The sequence below is a fragment of the Echinops telfairi genome, unplaced genomic scaffold (genome assembly GCF_000313985.2).
Source record: "Echinops telfairi isolate 266 unplaced genomic scaffold, ASM31398v2 ScPeMD7_7424;HRSCAF=8462, whole genome shotgun sequence".
NCBI classification, from domain to species: Eukaryota; Metazoa; Chordata; class Mammalia; order Afrosoricida; family Tenrecidae; genus Echinops; species Echinops telfairi.
The window spans coordinates 86,751,920-86,763,465 of NW_022111324.1; the positions used below are offsets into that span (position 1 = coordinate 86,751,920).

General features: G+C 39.0%; 1 protein-coding gene across 1 annotated transcript in view; it reads right to left on the reverse strand.

Moving 5' to 3' along the window:
* TAF5L (TATA-box binding protein associated factor 5 like) overlaps nucleotides 1-4,691 on the reverse strand; it is a 22,982-nt gene extending 18,291 nt beyond the window's left edge. The window contains exons 1-2 of the mRNA XM_004712165.2: nucleotides 4,541-4,691; nucleotides 1,856-1,960 (exon numbers count right to left, since the gene is read on the reverse strand). Of these exons, the coding sequence (XP_004712222.1) occupies nucleotides 1,856-1,960; nucleotides 4,541-4,682 (247 nt within the window). The 5' untranslated portion in view covers nucleotides 4,683-4,691. The remainder of the gene's footprint in view (nucleotides 1-1,855; nucleotides 1,961-4,540) is intronic.
* Nucleotides 4,692-11,546: the final 6,855 nt, after the last annotated feature.

The following is an 11,546-nucleotide window of genomic DNA, read 5'->3' on the forward strand; positions in this document are numbered from 1 at the left end:
AAAAAAAAAAAATTCTATTCTTCAATTTACACATCAAAATAGCAATATTGCATCTTTCAAGCACACAAATCATGTTTCTCTTAAATATTCTGAGTTTAGAAAACAAAAGGAAGTTGAAGGTGAAGGTCAGAGCTACAGAGTGGCTAAGGTAAGGTTTACCAACGAAATTACCATAAGACAGCCCTAATTTCCCTCAAATAACGAGCAAGTGTAATGCCATGATAGAAAAATTTCCTTGGTCAAACTTGCCTGGGCTTTCTCTTACCAAATGTTGTTTTTTAATTTCCTTAAAAGTTCTTCTAAAAATCCCCTGCAATTGGGCCATTATTAAATGACTTATTTGGGATCCTTCAAAATAGTCACTATAATGTTTTAAGCTAATCTTTTTGCCTTGTTTTACTGGCAAAGCATAACCCTGAAGACACCACTATTTGACTGGATTTTTTTCTTTGAAGGAATCTCAACAACTAAGGTAAGTATATGATGAAGCTTCAAAAGTTTATAGGGAAATGGAATTTAAAAATACAGAATTCGTCTTTAGTCACCCACTAACTGCAGACAGGTTTAAACATTTTGTTTAGAATAAACCTATGCATGCACAATCTAGAATCCCAGTAGCATAATTTTCCCCCTTACCTTTATATATTTATTTTGTATGTTATAAGTCAGTCTACTACCCATGCCCTTACCTAAACAATAATTTCTAATATTTTCATCTTAGATGTTTTATCTTGCTGATTCATAGGACGATTTTCTTGCACTTTAGGAATAAGAAGAAAAGACTACTTTAAGATGTATAATAGTCAGGAGCCCTGTTGACATGTTGGTCTGCTAACTGCAAAATCAGCAATTCAAAACCAGCAGCTATACATAAGATAAAGACAAAGCTTTCTATTCTGTCCTACAGGGGCTATGAGTTGATTATCCACTTGATGGCAGTGAGTTTGGTTATAGTATAAGAGATATTTCAGAAGTCCTGCATTTAAGAATGTTTCTCTACCTGGGTGATGGCATAGTGGTTAGGAGTTGGGCTGTGCTACAAAAGGTCCACATTTCAAAACCACCAGCCACTCCTCAGGAGAGAGATGGGACTTTCTACCCACGTAAAGAGTTATTTTATGCTACTTAGAGCAATGCTATAGGGCAAGGTAGAACTGCCCCTTGGTTTTCCAAGACCGTAACTCTTTACAGGAGTAGAAAGCCCCTTCTTTCTTCCTTGGAGTGACTGGTGGTTTCGAACTTCTGACTTTGCAATTTGCAGTCCAACAGGTAACCGCTATGCCATCAGGGTGTATAGGGTTGCTATGAGTTGGCTACAACTTGAAGGCAGTGAGTTTGGTATGTAGTTTAGAATCCCTGGTAGCACTGTGGCGTAAGCACTGGGTTGCTAATTGCAAGGTTAGCGGTTCAAACCCACTAGCCGCTTTTTGGAAGAAAGATGAAGCCGCCTGCTCATCTGGACTGGGGGCAAAAGATGCACAAAAGTGGGGAGATGATAAAGATTTGGTTTAGGAACCCGATGTAGGGTGATAGGAGTTGGAACTGACTCAATGGCAGTGGGGCTTTTTTTGGTTTGTTTTATTGAGTACAAGTTTACTGAGTATCTATATGTTAGTTCTGTGTTGGTCTCATGCATAAAACAATGAATGAACTATCCAGAGCCCTTTTCTTTGTAGAGGTTAACCTTGTGATTTAAATGTCTCAAGAATTCCACCAGACACTATGTTCTTAATGCAAGGACTGTGGTAAATTGCCTGTTCGATGCTAGAACATAGCACGTTTGGTACATTACAGATTGAGGGAAATTTGCATTAATCTTTCTTAATAAGAAAAGGTTCTAACACCAAATACTTACCAGTGAGAAAACTCCGTAGTCGTCCAAACTGTACTTCATATTGCTGGGGCTCTGCCTGGCAGGGGGCTGCAGACACGATGTTGGCACAACCAGATTCTGACTGGACTAGGGGCAAAAGATGCACAAAAGTGGGGAGATGATAAACTATTAATAACTTAAAATGTGGCACCATGGAGTATGGTAAAGGAGGGTGCTGAGGACGCATCAATTGCAACTGATTTCAGTAGATTTTGGAAAGTATGCTGGGGCTTCTGGTTATTATGATACACTGAGATGCGTATTTACATATTCTGGCCCCCCACACACCAAAACATGATTATCTATAGAGAAACCATAAGGACAAGCAAACTAAATGAGAACAGGTAAGTATAATGATCATTCATGAGAAACCTATCTGTAAACCTCTGACATCAGTGTTGTGACACCTCACAAAATGTACCCCGGTGTGGGTCCATTTACATTCATTGGCTGGCTACTCTGGGGGCCCTTTAATGTGGATTTTCAATTACTTCTTGAATCACTTTGTTGATTCTCTTCTATTTTTTCTTTCTGGGGCTTTTGATTCTCTTCTATTTTTCCTTTCTGGGGCTTTTCTGATTTTAAGAGTAGATCTTCTGAACTTTAATTTCAACTCCTAGCTTTCATCTAGGGGCCCTGGTGGTGTAGTGGTTATAAGAGGGGCTGCTAACTGCAGGCCAGCAGTTCAAAATCATCACCTCTATACAGGAGAAAGACGGGGCTTTCCATCCCACACCCAGTTACAGTCTCAGACACCCACAAGGGCAGGTCTACGCTGTCCTGTAGGGTCACGAGAGTCGGCACCAACTTGCTGACAGTGAGATGGAGCTTTCACCAATCTTTCGCTCTCTCGGGAGGCTTAGCGTAGCCCTTGTTCTGATTTCCGCTCCGCTGGAATGTGCTTGTGCATGTCTTAGGTTGTTCTCTAGGTGCTCTTCTCTTCTGAAAAATGCCATTCTTGTTTCAAGAATATTCGTGAAGCTGTTTTTGAATTTGTCTTATGCCTCTGTGTCCCCTCAAATTGCTTTCTTTATTCTTCTTTTTTAAAATAACAATTTAGAGTACGTTTGGTGAAGGTCTACACAGCAGTTTAGGTTCCCAATCAACAATTTCTGTACACGCTTTTCAGGGGCATTGGTTACTTTCCTCACAATTTTTATTATTTCAATTTGATTGGAAATAATTTTTAACTAGAAATTTTGAGGTTGATGTTCCACATCCCCTCATCTCCCAGGGCCCGCGCGTTGAGAAGGCATTGGTTCTTACAGACCGTCTGTCCTGAAGCCAAGTTTCGTCTTTGAGTTTTTGGTTTCCCTCTTTCCCGTTTGCTCCAGACAAGAAAAGTTGTATATTGGTTGGCAGCACCCAAGTTTTTCGAAGACCCCAGATACTACTCATTAAAGTAGGATATAGAAAATAACTTTATGCCCCCAATAAAATGGTTTATAAACAAAAAAAAAGAAAATAACTTTATGAACTACAATGATACTAGTTGGCCAAAATGTGCCATGAGAAATACAATCCCATGAGGTGCTTGATTATGTTTAAGAAGTATTATTAATTGTGCCCCCTATGTGTCACCAGAAAAAAGTTTGTGGTAAAATGGAATTAAAAGATAATGAAAAAATTTCAAGAACTTTTGAAGCACCTTAGTTGGATTGCGAGCCTTAAGTTAGTATTTCAAAACTACCAGTTGTTACATGAGAGAGGATGAGGCTTTCTATTCCTGTAAAGAGTTATAGTCTCAGAAACTCACAGGGGCAGTTCGACTCTGTTCTATAAGGTCATCATGAATTGGAATTGACTTGATGGCAGTTTGTTTTTTTGGAATATATATATATGGATATATGGGTACATATTACATCGATGCATATTACATATGTATAAACCAATACACACCCACTCACATATATATGCCACCTACATACATACACACTTACACATATATTTTTTGTTTTTGCTGTTATTTAAAAATTATCTATGCCAAAGCAATAGTCAATATTGTCTTTTATCTTGTGTAGAGTTTAGTGACATCTTTTACTTTTGCCAAGTTGCATACACCCTCATTCAGTGTTGCTGCTCTCAAAACACACACACATACACACACACACACACACACACACACACACACACCCCAAGGGAATAGCTCCCTCTCCATCCCTACCTCTAGTAATTACAAATGAACATGAGGTTTTGTATGTTTACTTGCTCATGTCCTTTTATAAAACTTAGAACAAACATATATAATTCTTTTTGGTGCGACTGACTTATTTTACTCAACACAATGCCCTCCAGATGCATCCGTATTCCAAGTTGTTTGGAGAACTCATCTAACAACTAATTTCCATGTCCCCAAGGGTCTTATGAGAGAATAGCTCACAGGAGGGAAAGTTGATGTTAACACCAGGTACAGATAAAATAATTTAGGTGTTCTGAGGAAGAAAGTATTATTTTTAGCTCGAAGAATGAAAGTAGATTTTCAGGACTGGGATTTGAGCATGGTTTTGAAGGACAGCTCATGTCTCATCATGCACTTGATGCTGCTCGCTCAGATTTTTAGACAGTCTGCTTTTCCAGTGCTACCTCGAGAAGAAGTCGTTGTCCCACAGACACATTACTTGAGCTTTTCTCACACCACAGGAGGAGGACACCCCTCCCCACCATTACCTGTGAGATTAGCTGCCATCTCTTCAGCAGTCTGTGACAGTCGCAATCCTTGTTTTAGGGGACCTTCTGAATCCATGTATTGTCGGCGTTTGAGGTAGCCGGACACTGCCATCTGAATCTGCTCTGTACGTACTCGTTTCATGACCTCCAAAGAGAGAGACAAAGACTGTAGAGAAAGAACCACAACACTCAGAAGCATAAGGGATCTTAATGATAATTTAATCTAACACAGAACATTATCAAGTTCACTGCCATCAAGTCAATGTCGACTCACAGTGACGTCACAGACAGGCTGGAACTGTGAGTTTCCGAGACTGTGAGTTTTCCCTGGGAGTATAAAGCCTCATCATTCTCCTGAAGAGGAGCTGGTGGTTTCAAACTGCTGACTTTGAGATTTGCAGCCCAGTGCATATAACCCCTTCAATATTAAAAAATTTGAAATGCATACAAAGTTACCTGTGTACATGTAATTATTCACATCAGAATAATATTTTTTAAATGTCTAAATTAATAGTTCACTGCTGTGTGCTATATCTACTATTAAAAATGTAAAAATACAGTAACAATTTGCCAATTCAACATTTCATGTGTATAATTCAACAGACCCAATTACACTAATCATGCTGTACAACTATCACCAGTACCTACTGCCAAATTTTCCATCTCCACAAACAAAAAACTCTATATGCTACCTTACAATTATTCCTGCTTGCCTCCCAACACTGGCAACCACTGGTTAACCTTAATCTTTGTCTATGAAATATCTCAATTTGACCATTTATTTGCCTGTGCTTAAATTAGAAGGAGAGACCAGTCCCTGAAGAATGACATTTCTGAAGCTCCCTTAAAACCGACGGACTGATAGCATGGCTGTAGCAATAGGCTCACACATGAAAACAACCGACACCATGGCTATAACAACAGGCTCACACATGACAATTGTGAAGGTGGCGCAGGAATGGGCAGTGCTTCATTCTGCTGCACCTGGGATCTCTGAGTTGGACCCAGTGGCATCTAGCAACATCAAAGTTATTGATTACGTGCATTGGTCTTTCCACTTGTAATTGCCTCCAATTTTTTGTCCTAAAGATGTAAAGTTGGCCCTTTCCAAAAATCTGATATTGCATTTTTTCTTTGTGAAAAGCTTTTTTATATCTAATTTTATGCATATGTAATTCTTTCAGTATATGTGTAGTACATAAACAAATATATCTCTGATCCTAAATACTGTAACTAACACATTGTCCTAAAATCATTTGTAAAAAATCATTTCCTTCTGAAGAAGTGAACTGTGCCACGCTCTTTAAGTACGCTTTGAAGACATACTTTACAGTTCTGTAGATTATATTACCTATGGACTCCATTTTTTGACTATCAAGAAGTAGAAAGCACTTGTTAAAAAGGAAAGATATATGGTTGAGATTCAGTGATACAGTGAATGAATATATAATACATCTTCCAATACTGAACTCTCCTTTCATTATGGAATTTGCCTTACTTGCTATGGTGTACAGGCAGTCCTCGAATTACAAATGAGTTCCATTCCTACATCTGTCCATAAGTCAATTTTTTATGTAAATTGGTTTGTATCTAACACTAGCTAGGCAAATGTTTATCTAAGTATATAATGCACCTTTCTATGCATAATAACTTAGAGAAGCACTTCCAGATACACTAACATAAAAACCAAAAAACCAAACTCACTGCCACTGAGTCAATGGTGACTCATAAGAACCCTACAGGACAAAGTAGAACTGCCCCATTGTTTCTGAGACTGTAACTGTTTTTTTCTGAGGAGTGGATGGTGGTTCTAACTGCTGGTTTTGCAGATCATAGCTGAATGTGTAACCATTACATCATCAATATAACAGTGATAATGATAATTTTTCATCTATGCTACAAAGTAATACCCATTTATTATAATCTATTGTATGTACCTCAAAATTTTAATACAACCACATTCATGACAGTTGGTTCATAACCACAGGCTGTACACATCAAATTGGAAGTTTATAAACTGGGGAATGTTTGTACCATGCCTTTACTACATAAACCTACTGCCATCACGTCAAGTATGACTCATAATAACCCTATAGGACAGAGCAGAACTGCCCCATAGGGTTTCCAAAGATGTAAATTTTTATGAAAGCAGACTGCCAAATCTTTCTCCAGTAGAGTGGCTGGTAAGTTTGAACTGCTGACCTTAGTTCAAACTGAGCGCCCAACCACTATGCCTATAGGATTCCTTAGATAAAGCTTAATTTTTAAATTATATTTCAAAGTGCTATTCTAGGGCTGTGATATTTAGAGTAGGGAAACTTTGCATTTATCTGTCCAGCAGTGAAGGCAGATAAATGTTTTTTTTGTTTTGGTCAAAATAAAAAACCTCGAACTCATTGCTATGAAGTCAACTCGGAGTCACAGTGACTTTTTAAGACACTGTAGAACTGTCCCTTTGGGCTCTAAGACTACAAAATCTTTGCAAGAGTGGACCAGCCTTTATCAGATGACGACTGTATCGGTGGTGTTTTCTAAACTAGCAACACATATTTGAGTGTGTCTGTATATAAATAATTTCAGTCATGGAGATTCTGATTTAGTATTACACTTATAGAATAAGAATTTTAAATGCATACAAAGGCTGTGACAGTGCTGTCCTTTCTCAGTTTGGCACCAAACCAAGATTAGTTAATCCAACTATCCCCTTTCCCTAGCTTGCTAAGGCTGCTTTTAATCTAATTTCAAACTAGTCCCTAAACAAGTTGATGGTTCCTCACATTATAACCAAGACTAAACCTTTTCAGGTTTTCTACTGCCAATCTCTTGCCTCACAAAGGAATGCATCTATGCAAATTCGTTAGCATTCTAAATCAGATGGGAGTAAGAGAGTACCATTCTCAAAACTGGATGCAAAAGATACATGAGTGGCCAAGAGGGAAGCATGCTACGTGGACAAGACAGCTTGTAAAGACAGTGTCCTCAAGGTAGGGCAGTGTAAACGCATGTCTCGGGAGGTAGTAGGAAAGATATAAAGGAGTAAACAAAGAAGTAAGAATGAACTGTAAAAATTGGCTGTATGTGGGACTACTAGACACTGATTTGTAAATACTGACTTCAATAAATTTACCTAGTTTTTCTAGATCAAAATTTTTGGGGCTGGGTCTGAACTACGCAGCCCCTGTTTGGACTAAGCTGAAGCAGGTACGGGCCCTGCACGTGCTTCCCTGCACATCCCAAAGGTCAGCAGCAGCTGGCACCAGAGAAGATAACCGGTGAAACCAGATGTTCCAGGTTCAAAGAAAGCCTCCAGGAGTTGACAAGCAATTCTCCCAGTTTCCAGACCCCTTTAAAAACCCTCTCCCCCAGCTGCTGACTACGACTTCCCTGACCTGTTGGCCTAGGTCATGGAACCTCGTCCGGGAGCTCCCCTAACCCCTAATAAAGCTATTTCTGCTTCTGCTCCCCTTGTCCTGTCAGTTATGTCCGTCTTCCTCCCTGGTTCTTCAGCTCCGCCTTTACAAAAATCATTTTATGATAACAGACCAATGAGGTTGGATGGTGCTCCAACTGTATAGCCCAGCATCTTACAGACAGGACTTCTAGCATTAACTCCCATTTCTAAACGCACTGAACAGACATATCAGAACTACGATCCAATCAACTTAACTTGAGTTATTTTCCAATTACACATATTTCAAGTGAAATTAGTAATTGAAAACTCCTGTGGGTTTCTGGGACTGTTTCTTAGTAGAGGTTGAAAGCCACATCTCTTTCTCCTGTGGTGTGGCTGGTCCTTTCAAACTGCTGGCCTTACAGTTAGCAGCCCAATGCTTCACCACAACAATAAGACATCTTAAATCTTCAAAGTAAAATCAAAGGGCCATACGTCTTCTCTTGACACCAAATGATTATCATTTTTGGAAAGTAAAACGAAGATTTTGACCCCATGTATCTATTTCTCATAAACAGTTGCTTAATATTCAACTAATGTGTCAACAAAGCTTCTATATAAAATCAGAACATGACCATTTTCCTGTCTCAAAGTAGCAACTGTGCAGAAAAAGTTGCTGCTTTTAGTATTTACCTATAGAAATATGGGGATGCAAAGAAACAGGAATACTAGGTATACTCTTAAAATGAAAAAGAAGACAGTAATCCTGGACAAAAAGGAACCCTGGTAGTGCTGGTAACTGAAAGGTCAGTGGTTTAAACCTACCAGGCACCTCTGCAGGAAGATGAGGATCGCTGCTCCCATAAAGATTTAAGGTCTCGGAAACCCTATAGAGTATAGAGGGTCATTACTAGTAAGAATCCACTTAATGGCTCTGAGTTTCTTGATAGTAAATGAAATCTTTTCAGTGGTTAGAGATTGCATCCTAACCTTACTCACTTCTACTCATATTTTCATATATATGAGGACAGTACATATATGAATATACACACATATGAATACATGAATGAGATTAGGATGCAATCTGTAGCCACTGAGAAGATTTAATTTATAAACATATATGGTTGATTAAAGGGGCATTTGGGGTGGGACCTATTCACATTATAGGCTGTGCATTATATAATTCCTCAAAATGCTAATTGAGTACTGTAATGACTTTTTAATAAGGAAGTGGCTTTGAGAATGAATAAATTTAAAATATATCCAAGCAAAAGTATCACTCCTCAGCTAAATCTTTTACTGAAAAATTGTCAGTCCCTCTGCTCAACTTCCCATCCTGCTCCTCAAGTAAATGTATTTTTTTCCAATAGCCAGTTTATGCTTAAAAAAGATAAAAATGAATAAAAATTATTGTATTTTTTTGTTAAATGCAAAATGCCTACATATATATTAGTTTTCTTTAGCTGCAGTACTCTAGAAAGCTAAAATATTTATTAAAAGGTTATTCAAAATGTAGAATCTAGAAACCCAGCTTTTGTAGCAATCATCACAATAAAGTGTGCTGAATTAATATATGTACGGGAAGACATATATTACAGCTACAATAAAAATGAGCCATACTACTAGGACTCAGTTTCAGTAACATGCCCTATTGTTTTCAAATCATCTGGCCTTTCATAGTCAATCTTTGCTCCAACACGGACAGCAGACCCTGAAATTAGAAGTTGTGTCTTTCCCCGTGTTGTCCTAACAACTAAATGGCACATGTATCTGGCATATAGCTTGCATGGGAGGAGTCACACAACAAGGTAGACATATCCCACCAGAAATTTATTTTCTCCAACATTGCCTGAGATCTCAGGGATGTTCTAGAAACTCAGAAATTTTTGGTTCTGAACTACTTTGCCTGCAGCTTTCCTTCCAAGCTATTCCACACCTTCACAAGCGGTGCCCCCGCTCCACAGCCTCCCATATCTTGCCATTTGCCAGCTGGTTTCCTCAGCCAAGCCCCTCCCCCAGGGGACTGGACAATAAGTAATGTTAAGTCAAGAACAAAGGTCAAGGACCACAGACTCCAGGTTTTGTTCCATTAAAACACACTGCCATGGAGTCGATGATGATTCACAGCAACCATATAGGACTGGTAAAACTGCCCCTGTGGTTTTCTGATATTGTAACTTTTTATTGGGGGTAGAAAGCTCCCTCCTCTCCCATGGAGCAGATGGTGGTTTTGAACTGCTGACCTTGTGGTTAGTAGCCCAACTCACAATTACTGCACCACCAGGGGTCCTTCCTTGCTCTATAACATCTGCACTTGTGCCAACTCTGTATGCAGTGGCCTGATCTTTCAGTATCATTGTCAATGAAATCACTTTCCATTTTCCAGAGCACACACATGATGCTATCACTGGAAATCTCAACCCATGACACAGTACCTCTGTTTAGGTGGGCATAATTACTTTCATTCTTCACTTACTATCTTAAATTTTGATGATCTCTAAAAAGCTGTTTACAGTAACATGCAAAACATATGCTTGAGACATAAAAAAGTCAAAGCTCATTGCCATCGTGTTGATACTGACTTATAGTGACCTGATAGGGCAGGTAGAACTGCCCCTGTGAGTTTCTCAGACTGCAATGTTTATGGGAGTAGATAGCGCTATAGGAAAAACTCAAGTGTACAAGTGGTTTTCTCATTTCAAAAAAGGTGAAATGCCAACTTCCCCAACAAAGGAAAATGTTGACAAAATTCATGCACTTGTGCTCAAAGACCAATGATGGACCACTGAAGAGATGGGGAAATTATCTGGACTATCTTGGAGCTCGGTTCAGCAAATTTTAATGGAAGATTTGGGAATGAGAAAGTTCGCCTTGAAACTTGTGCCTAAGGTTATGACTGACCAGGAAAAAGAGCTTTGAGTGGAAAACGCCATGCTTTGAAAGAACAGGCCTGAAGCGACCCTGACTTTTTCACCAAGGTGACAAGACATGGTGCTATTCTTACAACTCCAAAAGCAAACATCAATCAAGCCAGGGAAAGATGCCATGCTGCTTCGCCCAAAGAAGAACTCAAGTGAAATCAAAGAACAAGATGATGCTCAATTATTTTTTTAATTTGAGAGGATAGTGCACTTGGACTTTGTTCCACCAGATCAGACTGTTAATCAAGCTTTCTATTTAGAGGTTCTGAAAAGACAGCATAACAGCGTGTAACAACAAAGGCCTGATTTGTGGGAGACTGGGGACTGGTTTCACCCCCACAACAGTGCACTTGCTCATGAGGCCATCTCAGTGCACCAGTTTTTGGTAAAAAACAGCATGCTTCTCTTGCCCAACGCACCTTACTCACCTGACCTCTCGGTCCTTGCGGCTTCTTTTTGTTTTACCGAAAAAGAAGAGGCATAAGAAAGGGCAACGCTTTGATGAAGTAGAAGAGGTGAAGAAAGAAATGAGGAAGGTGCTGTCAAACCATCCAAGCAGATGAATTGAAAAAATGTTTCCAAGAATGGAACAACAGATTTGACAACTGTATTGTGTAATGGAGAATACTTTGAAGGTGATAAAGTTGTTTTGTAAAAAAAATTTAAATACATAGCTTTGGGGGAAAAAATATCC